The following is a 27,211-nucleotide window of genomic DNA, read 5'->3' on the forward strand; positions in this document are numbered from 1 at the left end:
AGGAGAAGGGGGCCAGCCGGCTGCCGGGAATTCAGCCTCTGGGCTGGGAGCTGTCACAGAGGAAAAGTTCTCCTTTTTGAAGACAGACTGGGGACCCCTCCACCCCACCCTTCCCATTGCACTTCTTAAAGAGATCACAGCACTTTTTCCTTTGACTCCATGGGAGCCAGGTTGGGGACACTCCGTGGAGACTTCAAACCTTTCCTTTCCACTTCCTCCTCGGCTGGCAGCCTTCCTCTGGCCGACTGAGTGGGGGCCTCCCAGGCATGGCACTGACCGCCCGACCCAGTGCTGACTTGGCTCCTGGGTTCCTGCAGCCTCGGGTGGCATCTCGCTTCCCTCCTCCCGGGGCGCGGTGAGTCAGGGGGGCGCCCAGCCCTGAGCTGCTTGGAGAGAGTTGCTGGCACCCCCTCTCCCCATCACCTTCTCCCCCAAAGCTGGAGAACGGTGAGGAGGTCCGGGGCTACGATGAGATGAGCGGGGGTCGCTTTGACTTTGATGATGGCGGGGCATACTGTGGGGGCTGGGAGGGGGGCAAGGCCCATGGGCACGGCCTATGCACGGGCCCCAAGGGCCAGGGGGAATACTCGGGCTCTTGGAACTTTGGCTTTGAAGTGGCGGGTGTCTACACCTGGCCCAGCGGAAACACCTTCGAGGGATACTGGAGCCAGGGCAAACGGCATGGGCTGGGCATAGAGACCAAGGGACGCTGGCTCTACAAGGGCGAGTGGACACACGGCTTCAAGGGCCGCTACGGGACCCGGCAGAGCAGCAGCAGCGGTGCCAAGTATGAGGGCACTTGGAACAACGGCCTGCAGGACGGCTATGGCACCGAGACCTACGCGGATGGAGGTGAGCCTGGCCTGCAGCCTGCAGACCTGGGGAGGGGCCAGATGGGGTGAGGAAGGTGGTGCAGAGTGGGGCAGGAGGAGCCAGGATATGATTTGCTGTGTGGCATTGGGCAAGCAGCTCCACCTCTCTCTGCATCCATTTCATTGACAGGAAAAGTGAGGCTAATAACGGAGCTGTCGAGAAAATTGGCAGACATGCTTGGTACAAGGCCTGCCATAGAAACACACATTCAAGACACATTCAATAAGACACCACTGCGACTGTGGCAGGCTAGGTGTACAAAGAGCTCTGGAATATGCTCCAGAAGAACTGGTGTCTAATGTCAATTTTGCTATGAAAATTATTTTCAGCCAGTAGATCATGAAGTGTTCGTTCATTCATTCATCAATCCACCCCCGCACCCACTCATGCATTTACCCATCCATCCATCCACCCACTCAGCCATCCATCCACTCATCCATCCATCCATTCACTCATCCATTCATCCATCTATCCATCCATCTACTCATCCATCCATCCATCTATCCACCCAAGCATACTTTTGTTCAGTGAATATTTCTGTAGTACCACATTCACCAGGCATTGTAAAAAGGGTTAGAGGTAGAGAGAAGTAGGGTAGAGTCCATGGGTTCAAAGATATGCTTGCAGACAAACACTTATATGCAAGTACTCATAGTGTGCCGTGGCAGTAAAGGGAAGTTAGGTCTGAGGAGGTCATTGGAGGCTTTAGAGGAGGTGACATCGGAACTGCATCTTGATGGGAAGATTGTGTTTGTGAGGCTTGTAGACAGTGGTCTCAGGTATAGGACAGGCTCCTGACTGGGTTACCTACTGCTGGCTATCTGGTGAGGGCTCAACCTCCAATGTACCTGGATGTTAATAGGTTGTTAACAGAGTTTTCGTGGCACAATGGCTGGCTGGAATTGGACTAAATCTGGCTTCACATTTCCTAATTTGGTGACCTTGAGCTGTTTGCGGAACCTCTGCAATTCAGTGCGATTCAGGTGTTTATACTGGTCACTGCACAGAGCACTGGGGGTGAGCAGAGAGCAAACCTCACATGTTCCAGTTACCAAGTGGAGTTGGTCCCCGCAGGCTTGCTGGGCATCAATGAGCCAGGCAAAGTGGTGCAAATATGCATGTGCAGAAAGTTCCTCCCCTTCCCTACCCTATTCCTCCTCCCCACACAGTGTGTGTTTGTGTGTGGGGAGCATGGATATGAGTCACAGGGGCAAGCAATATTTCTGGGAAACTACAGGCTGATGTCCCAGTATGTCTAAAATAGGGAAAACCCATTCATTCCTTCATAGAGTACCAATGATGTGTCAGGCGCCCTCCCGCAGCAAGTCCCAGGGTCCGAGGCAGTGAGCAAGCAAAGTCCTCAGGAAGCTCCCTGTCTAGTGAAGAAAACAGAAATAAACAGGAAAACAAACACAGATGCAATTTCCAAAAGTTACCTGTGTTACAGAAAAACTAGCAGAGAGGGAAGAGGGTAATTTTTTTTTTTGGAGGGCGGGTGTCTGAGTACTAAGGTAGGGAGGACGGGAGAAGGAAGGAAAACCCCAGGCAGAGGGAATGAGATTGAAGAGGCTCTGAGGCTGGACTGGGCTTGGCACGTACGAGGAACAGCAAGAACGCCGGGGCAGTGGGAGAGGCGTGAATGAGGGGCACAGGCTGGGCTGCCGGGGCTGCTGCTGGAGATGTGGGCGGGCCAGGGCACGAAGGTTTGCAGGGCCCTGGGTTTTAGCCTAGGTGTGTCCAGGAGCCCTCCAGGCTAGGTCATCGGGAGGTCTGCCCCTCTGGTTTGTCAGAAGCCCATATTCTCCTCTCGAAAGAGACAGCCCCACATCCAGGGGGTCTGGAAACCTCAGAGATCCTCTCCCCCAAGCACAACCCTCCAAAATTAGACGTGGCCACTGCTTCGGAAAATCTCTCTAATCAACCTGTCATCAGTTTTCCCAGGGGTTGTTAAGGACCTGCCCTTTGCCCCATCCTGGGTAGCACTGAGGGGAATGTGGACAAATAAGATCCTGGGATTAGGGACGGCTGGGAGCCGGGCAGCCTTGGATCACCACCCTGCCCCTATCGTATTCTCTTGTCTCTTGGAGCTTCAGTTTCCTCATCCCTAAGATGGATTTATGCTAACCTCTCCTAAGCTTTCTCATGGGATGAATGTGCAGTTGCCATTATTACTATTAACTATCACTAATTCATCCAGTAAATATTTATTGAGTGATTATTAGGAAGCCAGCACTGGGTGGGCGGTGGCGGGGGATGGGGAGAGTGTAGAACTGAACAGGATGGGAGAGGTCACCCCGCCTTCCAGGGAATGTAACAAAAAATTGTGTTGGGTGCCAAGCAGGGACATGCTGGGGGCTAAGCGAGCAAGAAGCGGGTGGCTAATGAGACTGAGGCACTCAGGGAGGCCTTCTGGAGGAGGTGACAAGTGGGGCTCTGAAGTACAAAGTCAGCCAGGTGACAGCGGTGAGGACGCTTGCTCCGGGTGGTGAGAACACTGTACAAAGACTGAAGTCCAAAGCTTGCTGTCCAGCGGAGATCAAGCGGAGATTTGTGTCTCATTCTCAGTTTTGAGAAGCATTGATCCAAGTGATAACACGTCTGCTTTCCTCCATTCCCTGGCTTACCTTGCGGTCTGGTGTTACAGGTGTCTGCCTGCTCCAAACCAAAGAGTAGCTTTCCAAACTGGAGCTGTCCACCCATTTGGCCAAATCAACTTAGTGGGTCATGACCTGCATTTTAAAAGAAAGGAAAGTATAGAACAGAACAGAATAGAAAATATCAGAGTGTTTCATAGAGAATGAGATTAAAGTATTGATTCCTGAAATGTTTGTTCAGTTGGAGATTATATATCTATATTTTGTGTATCGAAACATCTGTTTATGTGTATATCATGATTCAAATGTATTTTTTGTTGCAGATCACAGTCAAAAAATAGGAATATTACTTTTGTAAAGTGACTTGACCTGACATCTTCATGGCTGCCCCAGTCATTCCTAAACGCACAGACCTTCCCTCTGCCCCTCTGCTTGTTGCTTTGGCTGGAAGTTCCAATTCTCTGGTAGGAAGGGGAAGGTAGTCCAGGCAGAGGAGTCTTCCAAACCCTGCCCTAAGCCTCCTGGCACCCCTCCCCCATCTATAGCCCCACATTCCTCCCCTGGCCATATATAGCAAAGCTAAAAATAGCTGCTGACTTAAAGCCCAAAGCCAGCACACCCAGCCCTTAAGTAGTAATCCACAGCTGCATGGCTGCCTGGCGGTTCCCACCCGAGACCAACAGACTGTAGGACTTGAAGGGCCACTAGTGATCTTGGTTTTCCTCTGATCTTGACCTGGGCCTGAGCCTAGGATTCCAAGGCCCACGAATGGCCTGAAACTGCAGGACTCTGTGCGTGGACTCTCTGTGTTTTTCTGGGAGATATTTCCTGCAAGAGCCATCAGATTCTACAAGTAATCTGGTGCTCAAATAAATTCCAGGACCATGGATCTAATTCAATAATCCCCTCCCCAAAATGTGCAGCAGGAAAAACAAGCCCAAGGTTGACTTTTTTTTCCTCCTAAAGCTAATAATAGTTAACATTTTTGGAGTATGAACGATGTGCTTGGTCCTCATCTGGGCACATGGCAAGCATTGTGTTACTTAAACTTTCACTATAACCCTTACAGGGAAGTATTATTATTATTACCCCTATTTTATAGACAAGGACACTGAGATCGACAGTCCTCTAACTGATAAGAGGCCGAGATGGAATTTGATCATCATAAGTGACAATTAAATATTTTATACTGTAAATCAGCATTTTAACAAATGATAAACAACTACACAAAATAATCAAGACTGGCTACATAGTTTAGGGACACGGTGCACAACAAAAATGCGGGGCCCCTTTTTCAAAATTAAGAATTTCAAGATGGTGACATCAGAGCCTTAAACCAAGGTCAGGGCCCTTCTGAGCTCAGAGTCTTGTGTGAGTGTACAGGTTGAATGCCCATGAAGTTGGCCTTATTAAGACCAAGTAGCAACAACTGTCTTCTCCACTATTTGTTGAATCTTTACCAGTTTTTATTTTTTGGCTCCATTGGGTCTTAGTTGTGGCACTCGGGCTTAGTTGCCCCAAGGCTTGTGGGTTCTTAGTTCCCCAACCAGGGATAGAACCTGTGTCTCCTGCATTGGGAGGTGGATTGGTAACCACTGGACCACCAGGGAAGTCCCGAATCTCTATTAGTTTTTACCAGACTCCGTGACAGTAGTAATAACCATCTCTACCGTTTATGGAGTCTTTACTAGTCTTTATCAGACTATGTGCTAAGAATCATACATGTCTTATATTATTGAGGCTTCTTAATTCTCTCTTCTACTACACTGCTGCTAAGTCGCTTCAGTTGTGTCCGACTCGGTGCGACCCCATAGACGGCAGCCCACCAGGCTCCCCCGTCCCTGGGATTCTCCAGGCAACAACACTGGAGTGGGTTGCCATTTCCTTCTCCAATGCAGGAAAGTGAAGAGTGAAAGTGAAGTCACTCAGTCATGTCTGACTTTTAGTGACCCCATGGGCTGCAGCCCACCAGGCTCCTCCGTCCATGAGATTTTCCAGGCAAGAGTACTGGAGTGGGGTGCCATTGCCTTCTCAGTGGCTTTCAAATTTTTATAATTATAACCCACTTTAACATATGTATTTTCTATTATAATTCAATGCATACATATAAAAATGTAAAACTGAAACAAGTCATTATGAAGTAATATTTCTCTCCCTGTATGTTATACTTGCTATTTTCTTGTATGTGATCTTATTGATAGAATTGGGCTTCCCTGGTGGCTCAGCTGGTAAAGAATCCACCTGCAATGTGGGAGACCTGGGTTTGATCCCTGGGTTGGGAAGATCCCCTGGAGAAGAGAAAGGGTACCCACTTCAGTAATTCTGGCCTAGAGAATTCCATGGACTGGATAGTCCATGGGATCACAAAGAGGCATCATGACTGAGCGACTTTCAATTGATAGAAATGTTATTTTCTCTTTTTGAGAGAATTAAATGATGCATTGTTATACATTAAATACTTAGAACAGAATTAGGCCTGTGGTTAGTGCTTTGATTATTACATGCTGAAGTGATGATATTTTTATGTGTAAGTATGACAACTGGGTCAAAAAGGGAACCTTCTATGCTCTGGGTACAGATTTCTTTGTTTTTCCCAATGCTGACGGCTTCAGCTCATTTTAGCCTAAGTGAACATGGGAGCTAAATGAACTTTCCAAGCTAGAGCCCTAAGCAGCTCAGCTGGTAAAGAATCCGATGCAATGCAGGAGACCTGGCTTCAATCTCTGGGTGGAGAAGATCCTCTGGAGGAGGGCATGGTAACCCACTCCAGTATTCCTGCCTGGAGAATCCCCATGGACAGAGGAGCCTGGTGGGTTACAGTCCATGGGGTCGCAAAGAGTCAGACACGGCTGAATGACTAAGCACAGCACAGAGCCCTGAGTAATATCTGCTGTCACATGACCTGGGTCTGTGACATGTGTTCCTTGAAGAAACTTAACTTTCATATTTCTTTCTATATTCGCTCCCCAAAGGAATATCATTTTTATTGATCTAGGTGTCTATCTTTGTGCCGATATCATGATAGCATGGTTACTGGAACTTTAAAATAAGTTTTTATTTATTTTTGTTGTAAAATTTTTTTTGGGTATAGTTGATTTACAAAGTTGTGTTAGTTTCAGGCGTACAGCAAAGTGAATCTGTTATACACCCACTCTCTTCTAGATTCTCTTCCCACACAGGCATAGAGTATTGAGCAGAGATCCCTGTGCGATGTAGTAGGCCTCTCTTAGTTATCTGTTTGGTATTCAGTAGTGCATATGTGTCAATCCCAATCTCCCATAAAACAAGTTTTTCAATCAGAGTAAATCCTCCGACTTCTCTTGTTCAAGACTTTTCGGGTTATTCTAGATTATTTCCATTTCTGCGTACATTATAAAATCAGCTTGTCAATTTCTACCAAAAAGGCCTGATGGAAATTTGATTAAAAACACATTTGATGGATCGTGAGGAAGTATATTCAGCACAACGTCACAAGAACCAAAGGCAATTTGTAAAGAAGTTATTATGTTAACTTTTCACTAGAGAATTTGAGAGACTCATCCAAACAGATCTGTGCAAACTGTTGATCTTATTGCTTTTTTAAAAAAACTATTTAATTATTATTTTTGGCTATGCTGGGTCTTCGTTGCTGCGCATAGGCTTTCTCTAGTTGTGGCGAGTGGGGGCTACTCTTTGTTGCAGTGCCTGGATTCTCAGGGCTTCTCATTGTGGTGCCTTCTCTTGTTGCGAAGCACGGGCTCTAGACGTGCGGGCTTCAGTAGCTGCAGCTCGTGAGCTCTAAAGCATTGGCTCCGTAGTTGTGGCACCCAGGCTTAGTTACTCCAAGGCAGCTGGGATCTTCCTGGACCAGGGATCAAACCCATGTTCCCTGCATTGGCAGACAGACTGATAACCACTAGATCACCAGGGAAGTCTTTTGTTGCTTTTAAATTCTTTTTTTCTATTTTTTGGATCCTAGTTAGTTTTCTGACAATTGGATGCATTGTTCATACTGATGCATTCATTACATTCCTTTTATTCTGTCAGTTCAGTTCAGTTTATTCCCTCAGTCGTGTCTGAGTCTTTGCGACCCCATGGACTGCAGCACGCCAGGCCTCCCTGTCCATCACCAACTCCTGGAGTTTACTCAAACTCATGTCCATTGAGTTAGTGATGCCATCCAACCATCTCATCCTCTGTCGTGGCCTTCTCCTCCTGCCCTCAATCTTTCCCAGCATCAGGGTCTTTTCAAATGAGTCAGCTCTTCGAATCAGGTGGCCAAAGTATTGGAGTTTCAGCTTCAACATCAGTCCTTCCAATGAACACCCAGGACTGATCTCTTTTAGGATGGACTGGTTGGATCTCCTTGCAGTCCAAGGGACTCTCAAGAGTGATTATGAGTAAAATAGTTAGAGAAAAATGCATTTGATTTTTACATCAATTTGGAGGGAGTGGACATCTAAACAGCAGTGAGCCTTCCAATCCATGGACATGGTATATATCCTTTCTTACTTACGTCTTCTTTAATTTCACTCAACAATGTTTTAGCATTTTCAGTGTCTTGCACTTTTTTAAAAAGTAAAATTAATAAGTATTTTATTTCTTATGATATTATAAATGGCATTTAAAATTTCCTTTTTCCTATTGTTCATTGCTAGGTTATAGACATAAAATTACTTTTGTACATTAGCCTTCAGTCCTTTTACATTACTAAATTAATTTCTTAGTTTTGGTGGGATTTTTTGGGGTTTTTTCCTTCAGATTTAAAAGGAACGTCTTTTAGTTTAAAAATTCTTGATCGCTGTTAAAGCTTAAGTGTAGAAGACCTAAGAGAATCTGATGGGACTAAAGGCATGTGTTACTTAAGCACTTGGGGCTTCAAGTGGCCAGATCTGAGTCCAAGTCCAGGTGGAGCCACCTCTTCATTTTACACACGTGGGCATATCGTGTGGCCTCTTTTATCTTCCATTTCCTTTTTTTCCACCAAGGCTGTCAAAATCTCCCTCAAAATATGACTGAAACAATGAAACGAGATAATCCATGAAAAGGGCTTAGCGTGATGCCTGACTCAGAGGAAGGGCTGAAACGTACACCTTCTTTTCCGAGTTTCCTTCGCAGACCAAAGGGCGAACTAATTCAGGATGGTCTGAACCACAGCTGCCTCTGGGGAAAATATCAAAACCCAGCTTTTGACTTTGGAGCACTTAAGCAGACAAGCCTTTGACTTGCTTAGCTCTGCGCTGGGTCCTGCCAGTGCAGGTGGAAGCCACGTCAGGTGGATTCCACTGCAAATGTAGAATCAGCATAATTGAACCTCATCTTGAAAATCTCACATCCCAGTTCACAGCCAGGGGTCAGCGTGACAGGCAGCTGGGCTACTGTGATGGCAGCTTCTTGGCATTTATCTGGGCCCCCAGGGGAGTAGAGCAGACCCTGAGTAAGACAGGGAAGTGAACGTCATTAGTCCTCCTCTCTGCAGCTTTGTTCTCTCGGATGCATGTGTCCAGCTGGCCAAATCTCCCCAGACGTGCCCCTGTCCAAGGCCAGGCCCTTGGCATTCATCGAGCTGGCATGTTTCCAGTGCCTGCTAATTCCGTGTCCCCAGCAGCTGTTCCCTGGACCAGCCCTGGCTGCCACACCTTTGTGAGGAATGTCCAGTCTCATTTTCTAAGGGCCCTGGTTGAGGGCAGAGTGTGGGGTGAGGGAGACAGGCTTGCTTCCTGCCCTAGACCTAGTTCTCTCCTATCCCTTCCCAAGCTGGAGCCACAGAGTAGGTGGGTTAAGTCTGGTCACGACTGATTCCCCTACTCACTCCTGCATAGCTGGAAGTCTAATGGCCCAGACCTGCCTGGCAGAATCCATAGGGCGACCCAGGGACAGTAGGAACTCCAGAAGCCCCTCCCCCCTGGCAAGGAGTGAGCACCTCGTGCCTGGAAGCATTCAAGCATATGACGTGCTGCTGACCACTGTTTGAACTGTGTGGAGTGGGGGCCACCCCAAGGCCTGACGGTGGCCCACAGCTCTGTGTTTCAAGCACCATATTTCTCTTTCTTTTATTTGTAATACAACTTGAATCCTTTATGTATATCATCTTAACAAAGTGATCAAACTTCACATTGCTGATGACAGGACAACCTGGCAACAGGGCCCCTTGGTGGGATGTACAGAGAAGGCTGTCACTTCCCCTGTGTAATATTCCTGTGGGGCAAGTGTGGAGAGAGGGCTGTTCATGCAGAGCCTAGGAGGCCGTGGTAAGAATCTGGCTTTGATCCTGAGAATAATGGGGGCTATAAAAGTGACATGGTTTGGGATGGACAGGTACACTCTGGTATATTTAAAATGGATAACCAGTAAGGTCTCACTGTATAGCAGAGAGAACTCTGCTTAGTGTTATGTGGCAGCCTGGATGGGAGAAGAGTTTGGGGTAGAAGGGATACATGTACACGTATGGCCAAGTCCTTCTGCTGTCCACTGAAAACTATCAGAACATGGTTAATTGGTTATACTCCAATATAATATAAAAAGTTAAAAAAATTTTTTTAAGTAATATGAGGGAATTTCCTGGTGGTCTAAAGGTTAGGACTCTGATTCCACTGCAGGGGGCACTGATTCCATCTCTGATCAGGGAACTAAGATTCCTGCATGCCTCATGACCAAAAAAAAAAAAACAAAAATGACTTGCTCTGCTTTTGTTTAAAGGGATTGCTTTGTGTTGGGAGACTGGGGGAGGAGACGGTGCAGAAAGGTAGAAGAATGGAGATCGATTAGAATCATTTATTGCAATGATACAGTTCAGATGCCATGATGCTTTGGACCAGCCTCTTGGGGCAGCAGAGGTGGGGAAAAGTGGTTGAACTCTGTGTCAACCACAGAGTTTGAAGGTGGAGCTGATAGATTGGCCTCATGGATTGCAGAGAGGGTGTGTGGAGAGAAAGAGGAGTCAGGGAAGGTTTCAAGGCCTGAGCTGCAAAGGATGGCATTGCCCTGAGCTGAGATGGGATGAGGATTCAAAGAGGTAAGGTCAGGAGCTCAGTGTTGGATACTGAGGGTGAGGAATGCCTGTTACACAAGCCACGTGGATGTAAGGGTTGTGTGCAAGCCTGCACACGGACAGGGGCCTCGGAGCGACCAGTGGGGCGTCTGAACCCAGACCCTCTCCCCTTGATCCCTTTGCGTCCCCCACCCTCAATTATTCCTGGCTTCCTAGGCCTTCAGCATGGCCGAACTGACCCAGGACCTGGCAAAGTTGCTTTCCTCCAGGCTCCAGGATTGTCAGCATCCAGGCGGTGTCACTTGATTAATCCCCTGACTCCTGTGCAAGCTAGGAGAGCAGCCTCTATGTGTGGGGGTGGTGGAACCCTGCAGGTTACCGGGACCTGTTATATACACCCACTGCAAACCAATCCTGATCCCAGGAGCTGGTCGCCCATGCTCTCAGTCCCTCCACTTTGGGTCCCCTGGTGGTAATCTTGGAAAGTGGAAGACAGCGGAGCTTTGATGGGAGGGAGCATTTGGAGGCCATGGGAAGAGACACTGGTGCCACCTTGCAGGTGAGCCAAAGAGCAAGGCCTTGGGATGGTTATAGCAAAAACGGAATGTTGTCTATACAGTCACCCAAAGGGACTGTTCAGTGAATCCATGAGACCATGCCAGGAAGGACTAAAACCATTAAAAAGACAGAGTTCCAGTGGTTAAGACTCCATGCTTCCACTGCAAGGGGTGTGGGTTGGATCCCTGGTCCAGGGAACATAATCCCACATGCCAAGTGGTATAACCCTCTGAAAAAAATAGAAGTGAAACTATACTTCAATAAAAACTTTTTTTTTTTTAAGAGAGAGAGGGGAGGAAAAAAGAGACAGATTCACCTATATTCATACAGAAAGGAATCTAAAGCATTTTAATCAAACAAGAGCAACTGGACGAATATTTATTGAGTGCCTACTGTGTGGGGGGCAGTGTTCTCATTGAGAGGGAGAGTGGTAGCGTGGGGAACAGCTAATCTTTTAGTCTGCTTGTGCTATGTATAGGCTTGTAAATAAGCAGAAGAAATCCTGGAAGGACCAAAATTGTTAACAGTGATTACTCCTGGAGAGACAGTACAGAGAATTTTTTTTAATAATTAAAGAATATGTATTTATCTATTTGGCTGTGCCAAGTCTTAGTTGCAGCATTTGAGATCTAGTTCCCTGACCAGGAATCGAACCTGGGCCCTCTACATTGGGAGTGCAGAGTCTTAGCCACTGGACCACCGGGAAAGTCCCAGTACAAAATTTTTTAGTTTAAATACTCCTCAATTGTTTGAATTTTATGCAGTCTACCTGTGCAACTTTGTGATATTTTCAGAAGTGCCTTCCCTTCAACAGATGAACAACACTTATGCTAAGAAGCCTTCAGGTACGAAAAGACTTTGGGAGCTCTAAGCAGAGCCCCCCAGAATCTAGGCTCAGATCCTAGATAGTTTCCCTTTGTTCCACCCCACTCTGGGGTAGGCTGCTCTTCAAGGCAAGGCAGGAGTGAAAGGGCAAGCCAGGCAGGTGATCTGTTCTTTAGTCCCAGCTGAGCCACTGCCTGGCTGTGTGACCTTGGGCAGGTCCCTCTACATATCTGTGCCTGAATTTCCTCTCCTGCATAATGAGGGGCTGAACCACACTTACTCCTAGAGGTAAGTCAATTTCTCTTATGTGCAACATCAGCTACTTGACTGTGGCTTCTTGGAGACGCAGTGAAGGGAGACAGCATGGCCATGTTAGGAGTCAGCGTCATGATCGATTAGCAGTGTCTGCTGTGGACACAGGATGGATGGGAAATAGGTAGCCCACATGATAGGTGACTTGTTGCCTTGGACTAGATGCTCTTCAAGCTGTGCCCTTCTTGGAACTGAAATAACGTCACTTACCCCTGCACTGAGGTCATCTATGACCACATGGTGCATGTGCAGATAGCAGGAACATGCAGTTAGTATTGGCTACAGGGCTGCCACTAGCTCCTACTGACGCATGACAGCCCATTGTTAAGTTTTCAGGAATGTTGCAAACTGGCTGTTTAACTGTTGGTAGCTTGATTGGCCATGGGAGGAATATTTAGATGACAGAAATTGGTTAACACTGTGAATGAGGGTAGGGCTTCCCAGGTGGCGCTAGCGGTAAAGAAACTGCCTGCCTGTGCAGGAGATGTAAAAGATGCAGGTTCGATCCCTGGGTTGGGAAGATGGAGCCTGGTGGGCTACAGTCCATAGCGTTGCAAAGAGTTGGACATGACTAAAGTGACTTGGCATGCATGCACACACATGAATCAAAGTTGTTTTTCCAAGGAGCTGTTTTACCAGCATGCCATGAACACTGCACTAATTAATATGAAATGCCCTTGTCTCCTTCTCACCCAGATTTAGGTGACCAACCCTCCTGATCTGCCTGGGAACTGTCCTGTTCTGGCTTTAGTACTGAAAGTAGTAAAGTTTCTTGGGAAACTCCTCGATCTCGGGCAAATGGGGAAGACTGGTCACCCTGCAATCTTTTCCTAAGAAGTGAAGGGAGCCAACATCTGTTGAGAGTCTGAGGTCTCTGCTAGATAACTCATACTTTACTCACAGCAACCCTGAAAAGAAGCTGGCTCTGCCCTTGCTGGGTGGAGATACATTCAAAGAGAACTTGTCCAAGGCCAAGTACTCATGCACTCAATTGACAGTATCTGCTGAATGCCTAGGGCAGAAGGCGATGGCACCCCACCCCAGTACTCTTGCCTGGAAAATCCCATGGACGGAGGAGCCTGGTGCGCTGCAGTCCATGGGGTTGCTAGGAGTCGGACATGACTGAGCGATTTCACTTTCACTTTTCACTTTGATGCATTGGAGAAGGAAATGGCAACCCACTCCAGTATTCTTGCCTGGAGAATCCCAGGGACAGGGGAGCCTGGTGGGCTGCCGTCTATGGGGTCACACAGAGTTGTACACTACTGACGTGACTTAGCAGCAGCAGCAGCAGCTGAATGCCTTCTATGGGCCAGTCATCACACTGAGGGTTGGAGATGCTGTGATGAGCAAGGCAGTCTTGGTCCCTGCCCTCAGAGCATACATTCTAACAGCAGAGACCAGCATCAGACAGTTATTTAATTACAACATGGTATTTGTAATTTGAAGGATAAGTTAGAAGGGTTTATGAGCTGATGATGGGTGAACCTAATCCGGTTGGGTAATCAGAGAAGGCTTCCTGGAGGAAGTGATATCAGCCTTGATGCTAAGATCTGAAGGATGGGTGACCGGAGGACCACACTTTTGTGCCACGCAAAAGGAATATCGAGGACTTCCCTGGTGGTCCAACGGTTAAGAATCCACCTGGCAATGCAGGGGACACGGGTCTGACTCCTGGTCTGAGAAGATTCCACATGCCCTGGGGCAGCTAAGCCCAAGAGCCAAAACTACCAGGGCCCACACTCTAGAGCCTGCATGCTACAACTGCTAAAGCCCATGTGCCTAGAGCCCCTGCTCCACCACGAGAGAAGCCACTGCAATGAGAAGCCTGTGCACCGCAACTAGAGAGTAGCGGCCCCCGTCACAGCTAGAGAAAGCCCACACAACAGCAAAAATAAATACTGTTTTTATAATAAAAGGAATATTGAGTGTAAAGTCTTGGAGGTGGGAGCAGAGCATTTGTGTTCGAGAAAAGTGGGAGCACAGAGACTCAGAGGAAGAATGGCGTATATGAGACAAGGGTTGGCAGGACCCAGGCCATGAGGGTTTCCTGGGTCACCACGAGGAGTTTGAATTTCATTCTTACAGGGGAGGCTGTGGGACACCATCAGACATCCCTCAGGACCAGGGTCCTCATTCCCCTATTTGCCGGGAGTGTGGGCTGCTGATGGCTCATAGCTGGGCACTGCCTTCTGACAAAAGGAGGCACCGCCCTCTGGGGTTAACCCATAGTTAATGAGCTGATGCTCGAGTACAAAGCCTCCTTGTTTCAATTTCAAACGACTCTGAAGGTCACACCAGCTCCAGTGACCCCATGGGGTCTGTTCAGCTTCCTCCACTTATGGAAACCTGCTTCCCCCCTTACAGGTGTTTGTCCTGAGAGTCCCCCTCCCGCCAAAATCACCCACATGCAGTCTCAGCCTCAGAATCTGTTTCCTAGGGGACAATCCTTCCTCAAGGCACTGGGAAGCCATCAAAAACCAGGTTTTATGTGATCAGATCTGCATCTTAGAAGGGAGAGGACTCTGGTGGCAGCGAAGGGTGGATTGAAGTGGGTATCCTGGGAGGCAGAGACTAGGGAAGATGCTATTATCTCTCCAGGAGAACTGGTGCAGCCGGACTAGGTGGATGGGATGGAGATGAAGAGAAGGGTGTTTTGGGGTATTAAAGAGAGATTCAGAGTCAGGTTTGTTTCTGAAGCCCAAGCAATTTCCATTATTCTTTGCTGCTCCTAGAGATGCCTCAGGCTTGCTTGACTTGCTCTTGCTGGGACACAGGGTCCACGGTCATTACCAAGGTGGGTTAGACCTAAGCTGGGATGGGTCCCCTCTACTCAAGAGCATCTATGTGGGTGTCCATGGTGTGGGCATGTGTGTTCACCATAATGTGCATACCTGGTTTGCCTGGTCTGATTTGGGGGTGCTTGGACAAGAGCTATGACCATTGGACTTCCTGGTCCTCACTCCCCTACCTGTCATGTATACGCATGCCAAGTTGCTTTAGTCGCGTCCGACTCTTTGCAACCCTAGGGGCTGTAGACCCCCAGGCTCCTCTGTCCATGGGATTTCCCAGGCAAAAATACTGGCGTGGGTTGCCATTTCCTACTCCAGGGGATCTTCGCGACCCAGGGATTGAACCCACATCTCTTATGTCTCCTGCATTGGCAGGCAGGTTCTTTACCACTCACGCCACCTGGGAAGCCCCAAGAGTTGTCTTCCTTTGAGCCTTGAGAAGAACTTGGTGTGTGTGTGCCAAGTTGCTTCAGTCATGTCTGACCCATCTGAATCTGTTGATGAGGCTTTCACCGTCCTGCCCAAAGATCTTGAGTTAACTCCTAAATAGAGGACCTGGGGAAAAGGATCAGGGAACACTGTTGGACAAAACAGACAAGATATTGACAAGATAGCAGCTCTTAGTGGTATGAAGTGATGAGTGTTTGGAGGAAGGAGGTGGCCTGGGTAGTTTTCTGAAGCAGGTGGCTTTGAAAATGGGCTTTAGTGGATTTGGAAGACAAAACTGAGAAAGTGAGCTGGGACCAGGTCATGCAGACACACTGGACTGTCAGTTGAGGACTTTCATGGACAGTGGGGACCCCCAGAGAGGAGCCTGTCCTGATTCCTTCCTCTCCATCTCTCGTCAGTCCGTTAGGGACACTGATATTTGGATCTCAGACAGTTTCCTAGAAATAGGCAGGTGTCACTGGCCAGAGGGAATGGTTTTCTCAGTGTCTAGTCTGTATTTGGCAGAGAAGGCAATGGCACCCCACTCCAGTACTCTTGCCTGGAAAATCCCATGGACAGAGGATCCTGGTGGGCTGCAGTCCATGGGGTCGCACAGAGTCGGACACGACTGAAGCGACTTAGCAGCAGCAGCAGCAGCAGCAGTCTGTATTTGGAGGCAGAATTCATGGTCTGATCCACATATCTCTTCTCTGTCTCAAAGTGGACTCTGTGTCTTCTAGACTCCCCGAGGGTTTCTCTCTCTCTCTCTTTTTTAATCACACTTTTATTTTCTTTATATACTTTAAAAAATTTTATTTTTTATTGAAGGATAATTGCTTTACATCCCTGTGGGCTTCTGAATAGTTGTACTTCTTTAGGGCTGAGATTTGGGTGAAGGCTTCTGAACCTTTAACTTGTAAAGGGTGTTCTCAGGTTCTTAGAGGTGCCGAGGAGGCACTGGTCTGGTTACTCAGCTGTGATCTCCAACAACTGCCACACTAGTATGATCATGAGCAAGTCATTTACATTTTTTATTTCAATTTTCCCAGCTGTAAAATTAGAATGATTAGACCTGTATCTCTTAGGATATTTTTTTCTGTCTGTAAGTAACAGAAAGCGCTAACTTCCAAATGACCTAAAACTAACACTTCCCAATAGAAATATAATGTGGGCTCCAAATGTAATTTAAAATTTTCTAGTAGCCACATTTTAAAATGTGAAATCAATTTTAATCACATATTTTTTAAAAATTGGTGGAAAATTGCTTTACAATTACACATCTTCTATTTAACTTGTTATCCCCAAAAGTATCATTTCTACATGTAATCAATATATAGTTATTAGTGAGATAGTTTACATTTTTTTCTGTACTAAATATTTTCAATCCAGTGCTCAATAACCACATGCAGCTAGTAGCTACCATTATTGGGCAGCACAGATCTTTTTTAATAAGAATATTTCTGATTGCACATAACAACACTCCAGAGGTAGGGAAGTCTCAGGATCAGTTAATTTGAAGGTGCAATAGCACCAGCAAGAACCCAGACTCCTGCTATCTTTTTGCTCTGCCATCCACAGAGTGTGGGTTTTGCTCTCAGCTAGTCACCCTCTGGCCACTGCTCCAGGAGTCATGTCCACATTCAACAACATCCAGCAGAAAAAGAGGGTATGTTTCTCCCCATGTATCTCTTTATAAGAGCTATGAAACCTCTCTTGTCTCCCTTGCCCCACCCCACTAGCCAACTTACCCTCAAGTCTCAAGGTCAGATTTCATCACACGCTCACGTCTAATCCAATCACTGGCAAGCTGGATAGACTTTAATGCTTGACTTAGAGCAATCAGGATTTGCCCCTGGATTGAGAATCTTTCTCAGAGACACGTGGGAGGAATAGTGAAGAATTAAGAAAAATTCTTGAAGAATAATTCTTCTGGGGACTTCCCTGGTGGTCCAGTTGCTAAGACTCTGCGTTCCCAATGCAGGGGGCCCAGTTTGATCCCTGGTCAGGGCACTGGATCCCACATGTCCCAATTAAGACCCAGAGACCCAGGCACTGCCATATATATATACATATACATATATATATATATATATATTATATTTAAAATAGTTTATATAAAATATATAAAATAATTCTTCTGGCATAGTCTCACAGTCAGAAAAACTCATTTCATTTAACCTCCTCAGATTGTCTTGACTTCAGAATTTTTTTTCATGATAAACTATTAACACCAGTTTTGAGAAACACATTTTTTGAGAGCCTGCCTTAATAGATCATTAGGTTGTATAGCTGGGAGAATCTTCTAGGCTATATATCTCTAGTTTGGCCTCTTGTGTTCTGAACAGAATGACCTGCACCTACCACATTGGGAAAATTCCAGCGGACCAGGTAGAAGACAGAGTCCCCAGTGACTCAGGTCGGAAGCATCCTTTACTTGAGAAAGAAAAACAAAAGTGCAGTGTTGCCCTAAATAAACTCATCCAAACCTTGGATTCACACCCTATGGGAAAGTCACACATCAGGGTACTGGCATACACAGGCTTTTATTCTCCTTGTCTTAGTTTCAGTTACCCATCTGGTATCTTCTTTCCTGAGATGGACCCATCTCTTGGTCACAGCAGATGTACTCACACTGATGTTTAAAATCGAAGTAGAAGCCCTCTAATCTGATGTCATTGATGCCAAATGCAACTTGGTTAACTGAATGTTAGTGAGAGCAGAGAAAGATTTTTAAATGATTTATAAACCTTAAGGGGAGAAGGCAATGGCACCCCACTCCAGTACTCTTGCCTGTAAAATCCCACGGACAGAGGAGCCTGGTGGGCTGCCGTCTATGGGGTCGCACAGAATCGGACACGACTGAAGGGACTTAGCAGCATAAGCCTTAAGATATTCATTTTTTATTTATTTTCTCAGTGCACTGTGTGGCCATCGGATTTCAGTTCTCCGACCAGGGATCGAACCCATATACCCTACATTGGAAGCTCAAAGTCTTAACAATTGTACTTCCAGGGGAAGTCTCTTGTGATATTTATTTTAATTTATTTCACATTTAGGTATGTGCTGTGTTGATTCTGTGATCCCATGGACTGTGATCCCCCTCCAGAGGATGTTGCCAACCCAGGGATCCAACCCAGGTCTCCCGCATTGCAGGCAGATTCTTCACCATCTGAGCCATGAGGGAAGCCTGAGAATACTGGAGTAGGTAGCCTATCCCTTCTGCAGGGATCTTCCTGACCCAGGACTTGAACCAGGGTCTCCTGCACTGCAGGCAGATTCTGCACCAGCTGAGCTACCGGGGAAGCCCTGTCACATTAGGTACAACGTGTAGATATTCAGTGGAGTTTCTCATTGTCTGCCTTCCGTTCCTGTAACATATCATTTACAATTTCTGGTTTCTGTTGGTTTCTTTAAAATGGAGCAAGAAATTAAATTTAATTTATAAATTAAAAATTTATATTTTTTTCCCATTCTTTTATAGTTAGCCCATTCATGGCAAGTTTGAGAGCGATTTTTAAGGAACTCTCTCCCTTACGAACATCCAAAAACATTCACCTTGCTTTTGGAGAAGTTAGACTCTCTCTCTGTATACTCATAGTACACTGGTTTAGAGAACAAATGTTAACAAATAACAATATTTCAATAATGAGTCCGGGGCTTCCCTATTGGTGGTTAAGAAGCTACTTTGCAATGCAGGGGATGTGGTTTCGATCCCTGCGCTGGGAAGATTCCACATGCCTTGGGGCAGCTAAGCCCGGGGACCGCAACTACTGAAGCCTGCACACCCAGAGCCTGTGTTCCGCAGTAAGAGAAGCCACCTCAGTGAGAAGCCTACCCACTACAGCTAAAGAGTAGCCCTTGCTCACCACAGCTAGAGAAAGCCTGCACACAACAACAAAGATACGGCGTAGCCAAAGATAATTAAAACAAACAAATAATGCTTACAATAGAAGTGAATACATTTAGGAACAGTTAAATAGACAACTCCACATGTGGGAACAGGGGCATGGATCTGCTAGAGATCAAGCTGCCAATGGGTGCATCAGGGTGCTAAGGGCCTCAGTTAGCAGGCTTTACAACAGAGGGACAGAGCATGCTGGCTGGAGAACGTTGACAGAATGCATATTACAATCATCTGATATGCTTTCTAGTATCCAGGTCAATTAAGCCATAAACTCTGGCCCCGGAGGGGTGGATCTTATACTATAGATATGGTTTCCAGAAACTCCTCCATTCTGTGTGTAGGGGGCCAAGTCTCACTGATGAACAGATCCCCCAAATGCTCTTCCTCCCAAGGACAGACGCTCTGAGGCCTCCCTGATTCAGGAGTGTCCCCAAACCAGCAAAAGCTGGGCATCCCAGGACACAAGCCCGCTTTCTTACAAGCACGCAGACCTAGGGAGAAAACCAGAGCTGGTCTCATTCTCTCCCTGTAAGTTCTCTCTGTCCTTCCTGGCTCCTCTTCATCTTCCCAGTTAATCCTTTCTGGGCCAGCTTTTCTGAGCAAAGACTTTGACCTGCCAAAAAGCTAGCCTTTATTGAGCACTTGCTGTGTGCTAGCTGCCTCACATAGAGTTCACTTAATCTTTGGTCAACCAACCCTCCCCATTCCACTGCCAACCAAGAACTGGATGGTCATCTCTCTGGATCACACTGCTGGGGCAGCCTAACGTTTATTCCTGTGCTGCTGCTGCTAAGTCGCTTCAGTTGTGTCTGACTCTGTGCGACCCCATAGACGGCAGCCCACCAGGCTCCCCCGTCCCTGGGATTCTCCAGGCAAGAACACTGGAGTGGGTTGCCATTTCCTTCTCCAATGCATGAAAGTGAAAAGTGAAAGTGAAGTCGCTCAGTCGTGTCCGACTCTTAGTGACCCCATGGACTGCAGCCCACCAGGCTCCTCCGTCCATGCGACTTTCCAGGCAAGAGTACTGGAGTGGGTGCCATTAAATCCAATCTATCGCTGGCACTAGACTCCAAGCCCCTTGAGGGCAGGGACCACATCTACTTATTTGCACTGCATCCCCAGCACCTAGGCCAGTTCGTTGCCAACACTTGATTCAAAGGAATGAGTGAAAAGCCACAGGAAGGAGGTATCATTACCTCCATGTTATAGTTATAGACATAACTGAGACTTAACTGGCTTCAATAACTTATGCATGTTTTAGAACTACCCAGTGTCAAGAGTTATGATTAAAACTCAGGTTATTCTTTTTACTATAATTTTATGTATTTATTTAGTTTTGGCTGGGCTGGGTCTTCGCTGCTGTGCAGGCTTTTCTCTAGTTTTAGAGAGTAGGGGCTACTCTCTAGTTGCAGTTCTCAGGCTTCTCGTTGCAGTGGCTTCTCTTGTTGCGGAGCATGGGCTCTGGGTCACATGGGCTTCAGTAGTTGTGGTGAGCAGGCTCTAGAGCACAGGCTCAATAGTTGTGGCACATGGGCTTAGTTGCCCCGTGGTCTGTGGGATCTTCCTTGATCAGGGATCAAACCCGTGTCTCCTGCACTGGTAGGCAGAGTCTTTCCCAACCCAGGTTATTCTATACTAAACCTGAACAAGGATTGCAAGGAAAAGGCACTATTTCGGTTTTATTAAACTGAGGAGTCTGGTCTGTATATTAGGATGGCATTTACTGTGGTTATAGCCTTCATCAGTTTTTTACAAATATCCCAGTAACTCCCAGAGTTAGTCGTGAATATTCTCGGCAGCCACTGCCAGTCCCAACTGAGAATTTACTATACGCTGAGTTGTGAGGGAAAAGACAAGATACAGTTCCTGACCGTGAAAGAACAGTAAGGTTCATTCAGGAGATGCTCCCAGGTTCCCCAGATGTTCACTCAGGGCTTCCTTATGCCTGGGTACTGTGTAGATGATGAGATCATGGCAAATAAGCAAGATAGGATCCCATCCCTTCTTGGAAGCCACAGTCTGGTAGGAAAGGCTTAAGGTGAATAAACGATGATAAACATTGTTGGCTGTGACTGCACACAACGCCCAGAAGTACTGACATCATGTGGCAGTATCTGGTGGGGGGTGGGGGAGGGCTCAAGAAATCATCCTAGGTGAAGTCAGATTTAAGCTGAAGCTTGAAATGTCACTAGAAGTTGACTAAGGGAGGAGAGAGGAGAAGAGCACACCAAGAAAAAGAGGGGAGGCATGTGCCAAGGCCCTGAGGTAGGAAGGCGAGTATTCCTGGAGAGCCATTCAGGAGGAATCCGGAGAGGTGGGCAGGGGCAGCCCACGTCAGGCCTTGCAGGCTGCTGAGAATCTTGGTCCTTACCCTGCAGGCAAGCCCTGTAATGTCTACAAGTTCAAGTGAGGGGCCATCCCAAAGGGTATGAGGGAGCACTTCCTTACACAGAGGGCCCTTCTCAGCCAGATGGCTATGGGTGGGTTCCCCTCTCCCTCTTTGGATGCATTCTTCCAGTCCCCAGAGAGAACTGTCCTGTCTTAGAGAGAGTCAGGCAGGGAATGACCCCAGCACTTGGCTCTTCCCCTTCCCAGGGCCCTGTCACTCCCAACCTCCCCTGGGTGTCTGCGCTTCTTGTCACTTGCTTGTAAGTTTCCTAATATAGCCTGGCCGTTTCCTCCCCAACTGGAGGCCAAGAGACACTCTCCTGTTGCAATCTCAGTTTTTCTTAGGCTTAAAGGGGCCATGTCAGCCCATCTCATGCCAAATTTAAGCTAAAGGTAGATTGGTTGATTTGATTTCACAAGCTATTCAATCCAGAGATTAGCTTTTTTCTTTCCTCCAGTTTACTATCTTCTCTGTCCTGTTCTTGTCTCATTGTCTGTCCACAATGTGCTGTCTCTTGTCCACTTCTCTGTCTCATTTTTTTTCTTTTTTCTTCTGAGACTTTTGGAAGGAGCACAGTCAGATATGGATGTGAGTTGTGACACTCTGCATTTATTAACTGTGTCATGTTGGGTGAGTCTTATGGGAGCCATTATAAACATCTCTCTGGTCATTTTTGCAGATCCATTTTCAACTGGCTAGAGCAGAAAGAAGAGAAAATAGTTATAAAATTCATGCTACTCCCTCATTCCTTCAACAAATATCTATTGAATATTGTTATTCAACAATATTTATTGAATAATATTATTATTTTAGGTACTAAGGATACAACAGTGAACAAAAAAGAATGGAAATCCTGCATTTATGGAACTTACATTCTACTAGGGAGATGTGCCGTGTATGTGTGTGTGTGTGTGTGTGTGTGTGTGTGTGTGTGCTCAGTCATGTCCAACTTTCTGCAACCCCATGTAGCCTGCCAGACTCCTGTCCATGGGATTTTTCAGGCAAGAATACTGGAGTGGGTTGCCATTTCCTTCTCCAGGGAATATTCCCGACCCAGGAATCAAACTCCCATCTCCTATGTCAGCAGGTGGATTCTTTACCACTGAGCCACCAAGGAAACCCAGGGAAGATAGTCAAAAAACAAAAGAAAAAGCAAAATATATGTAATATTAGATATGCTATGAAGGAACAAAAAGCAAAGAAGGAAGGGGAAAGAAATTTGGGTGGGTGTTAGCATTTTACTTATTTTTACAAACATTTACTTAGTTAGTTGCATTGGGTCTTGATTGCAGCACGTGGATCTTTGTTGCGTCACGCAGGATCTTTTGTTTTGGCAAAGGGACTCTCTAGTTGTGGTCGCGGGCTTTGTTGCTCTGCGGCATGTGGGATTTTAGTTCCCCGACCAGGACTCGAACCTGTGTCCCCTGCATTGCAAGGTGGATTCTTAACCACTGGACCACCAGTGAAGTCCCAGGCAGATTGTAATTTTAAATAGGGTGGTCAGGTAAGCCTCAGTGAGCAAACACTTCAAGGACATTGGGAGGGAAAAGAGTTCCAAGCAGAGGGAACAGCCAGTGCAAAGGTCTGAATGCGAGCATGCCTGTTGGGTTGACCTTAGGGGTCCCTTAGCAGCCATCCTGGAGAAGGCAATGGCAACCCACTCCAGTACTCTTGCCTGGAAAATCCCATGGACAGAGGAGCCTGGTAGGCTGCAGTCCATGGGGTCGCGAAGAGTCAGACATGACTGAAGCAACTTAGCAGCTGCAGCAGCCATTCTGGGTATTTGTTGGGAAGCCATTTGGTTGTTTGGTTAACCAGGGCTGCATATCAGCTTGTGTTTAAAACACAGGCTCTGAATTGCCCCCTCACTTCAGCGAACATGCTGTGTCAGGCACTGTTCTGTACTCCAGGCACAAAGATGGAGGCAGAGAAATGGCTTTCAGGGGTGCTGCTGCGGGGAGGAAGATCCAGAAGGCAGAACAGGTGTTGGGGAGCTGGGAGGGGAGGTGACAAGTTGGAGATGCTGTGTCACATCTGGGGGCACCTGTCTTCAAGGTGGTGCTGCAGAGGGGAAGAGGTTGGGGATATAGTCAGGATAACCAGCAGGAGATAGGTGGCAGTTATAAGAGTACCAGATGATGCAATCCCCCAGGGAGGACAGGGGAGGGCGGGGGAGGTCTTAGATGGAGGGAGGTCTTGGATGGAGCCCCAGGGAGCACAGCCTCTTAGGATGGGGGTGGAATATGAAGTTATTTTGTAGCTTTGTATCAGCTTGTTCATGCAGCTAGGTGACCACACACACTAGCACAACTTTGCAGAATCACAAAATCACACTCATATCTTTTCCTTCATAGTTCATCAGCAATATTAACTCATTTAAACCTCCAACAACCCTATGAGGTTAGAGGCAACTGTTAATCTGTTCTAACGGGTGAGACAGCTGAGACACAGAGAGGTTAAGTCACTTGCCCAAAGTTACACAGCTAGCAAGGGCCAAGGCAGGATTCAGACCCAGCAGCCTGGCTCCGGAGTCTGTGCTTCTAACCACTACTCTCTTCCGCCCCTCTATGCATGTCACAGTCATGTGCACAGATTCTAGTTCCCAGGAGCTCATGTGTTCATACTCATGGACATGCAAGGCCTTCTTGCTAATAGCTCCCTGTACATGCCACTATCCTTCGTACATGTAGTGTCAATGGTCTCAGTTTCATTAATGCACCCAACCTCACACCCTCACTCAGCATCGGGTGTCTCAATCTCAGATTACGTTGCACTTCAGCACTCAGATGGCCTTGCGTACTCAGACCTCACACATACCCGTAATGTCACCTCTGCTAGGCACTCACGCCATGTGTACACACGGCATCAGACACACATGAGCCTATACAGTCAAAAGACACTGATATTCATGCCCCCAACCGTCTTCTCTACACATGGCCTTGCACAAATACACACTTGCCCATGCCCTCCAACATTCATACCACCATGAAAACACCGCCTTAGCCATTCATGACCTTGGACCTTCACTTCACCTTGAACACCAGGATAACCATGCACAAACATTTAACCTTACATACAGAGCCTTGCCTGCTCACAAGTTTGTACTTTTTGATCCTCTAAGTCTTGCACCTTTACAACTTTACCTGTCCTTGCACACTGAAGACCGCAGATGCTCTCATAACCTTACATACATCTCATGATGACCCGTTGGTGTGATCTCGGTCACCCCCTGTGCACACACTGCCTTGCACACTCATGCTTCCACATGCTCCCCTACCTTGCACACTCACACAAATGCAATTTTCACACTACCTCACAAACTCACTGTCTTACCCACTCTCCCTCTGGCACTTTTCATTTCTCTTGTGTGATTCCATTTCTACGCACGCTCAGTTAACTTCACACTCACAGAGCCTCACCTGCTCACTCTTCACTTAAAAAGGCTCTCTCAACCTCACTCTGTTTGGCACACTAAAGACCCTAGTGTGTTCCCACCAGCAGAAATATACACACTGTCTGCTCATGTCCTGGCACACTCGTGTAACTCCATGCACTCGAGGGACCTCGCCTGCTGGCACAGCTTCACACACTGATGCCCTGCGCCATTCCACTTCACTCCATCTGGCATGCTCGTGACCTTGACACGTTCCCACCAATGGGACTATTCACACCACTGCATCAACGCCTGGCTTTCAGGCATGTGTTCTCACACACTCAGGCAATCTCAACCCTCGGAGGCCCGCTGGCTCCGGTCACTCCACATCCCCTGCCCCTCGACGGCCTGGCCGTGGCACGGCCGGGCTCCCTGGCAGCCCTGGGAGCCCCACTGACCGTCCTCTCCTCGCCCGCAGGGACGTACCAAGGCCAGTTCACCAACGGCATGCGCCACGGCTACGGCGTGCGCCAGAGCGTGCCCTACGGGATGGCCGTGGTGGTGCGCTCGCCGCTGCGCACGTCGCTCTCGTCCCTGCGCAGCGAGCACAGCAACGGCACGCTGGCCCCGGACTCGCCCGCCTCGCCGGCCGCCGACGGCCCCGCGCTGCCCGGGCCGGCCATCCCGCGCGGCGGCTTCGCGCTCAGCCTCCTGGCCAACGCCGAGGCGGTGGCGCGGGCGGCCAAGGGCGGCGGCCTGTTCCAGCGGGGCGCGCTGCTGGGGAAGCTGCGCCGCGCCGAGTCGCGCACGTCCCTGGGCAGCCAGCGCAGCCGCGTCAGCTTCCTCAAGAGCGACCTCAGCTCGGGCGCCAGCGACGCCGCGTCCACCGGCAGCCTGGGCGAGGGCGCCGACGAGGCCGCGCCCTTCGAGGCCGACATCGACGCCACCACCACCGAGACCTACATGGGCGAGTGGAAGAACGACAAGCGCTCGGGCTTCGGCGTGAGCGAGCGCTCCAGCGGCCTCCGCTACGAGGGCGAGTGGCTGGACAACCTGCGCCACGGCTACGGCTGCACCACGCTGCCCGACGGCCGCCGCGAGGAGGGCAAGTACCGCCACAACGTGCTGGTCAAGGGCACCAAGCGCCGCGTGCTGCCGCTCAAGAGCAGCAAGGTCCGCCAGAAGGTGGACCACAGCGTGGAGGGCGCCCAGCGCGCCGCCGCCATCGCGCGCCAGAAGGCCGAGATCGCCGCCTCCAGGTAGGACCCCTGGGCGGGGCCCGGATGGGCAGCGTCCCACTCCGGGAAGGGTCCCGGGCCAGCGCAACCTCAGAGGCCCTGTTCCTGCTTCTTTCACCATCAGGGGTTTCCCCCCAAGACTTTATATAGCGGGTTTATTGGCAGTGCTTCGGGATCTCATGTCACCTGTTCACCCATCCATTCATTGTCCATCCATCATCCATCCATTTATACACTCGATTCTTCCCACCCACAGCTTCACACACTTCACCAATCCCTCCCTTCACTTAAACCTTATGTTCACCCAACTTTTATAATATTGACCTAAACAACCATCTCTCTACCCAACTGTCCATCCCACCCACCCAGCCACTTAATTTTCTGTTTGCTCATTCTATCACCCAGTTACCCATCCAACCACCCAGCAACCTATTCAACCACCTAGTCACCCATCCAACCACCCTGTCATTCATCCATTCATCCACCCACTTCGCTCACCCAACTTCTCTACTACTCACCCTAGCAATCCCTCCATTCGCCCAACTCCTCTATCCATCCATCCACTCAGCCCCTGTATAACATCCACCTTATCCACCCAACCATTTCTTCATCTATCCATTCAGCTTTCCATCTTTACACCCACTCAACCAAGCGCTCACCCCCCCCATCCATCCACAACCATTCTTCCAGCCACCCAAACACCCGTTCAACCACCCATCCATCCCCAGCACCCACATTCACTCAACTTCTCCTGTCTGCTGAACCACCAGCCATCCTAACATCCAACCATGCATCCATTTACCCCACCACCTTCATTCATCTGATTTCCTCCATTTATTAGTCACCCCTTTACCCAATCATGCTTCTGTCTACTGAAACAACATCCGCTTCTACCACCTGCCCAGTCATCCAGCCATCCACTCATTATCCATCCATCCAACCACCTTCATCACC

General features: G+C 48.1%; 1 protein-coding gene across 1 annotated transcript in view; it reads left to right on the forward strand.

Moving 5' to 3' along the window:
* JPH2 (junctophilin 2) overlaps positions 1-27,211 on the forward strand; it is a 74,730-nt gene continuing 47,519 nt past the window's right edge. The window contains exons 1-2 of the mRNA XM_086331705.1: positions 1-852; positions 25,498-26,278. Of these exons, the coding sequence (XP_086187831.1) occupies positions 474-852; positions 25,498-26,278 (1,160 nt within the window). The 5' untranslated portion in view covers positions 1-473. The remainder of the gene's footprint in view (positions 853-25,497; positions 26,279-27,211) is intronic.

Source organism: Bos grunniens, chromosome 13 (genome assembly GCF_055505025.1).
Source record: "Bos grunniens cultivar Pamir isolate PY7600 chromosome 13, Bosgru_T2T1.0, whole genome shotgun sequence".
Lineage (NCBI taxonomy): Eukaryota > Metazoa > Chordata > Mammalia > Artiodactyla > Bovidae > Bos > Bos grunniens.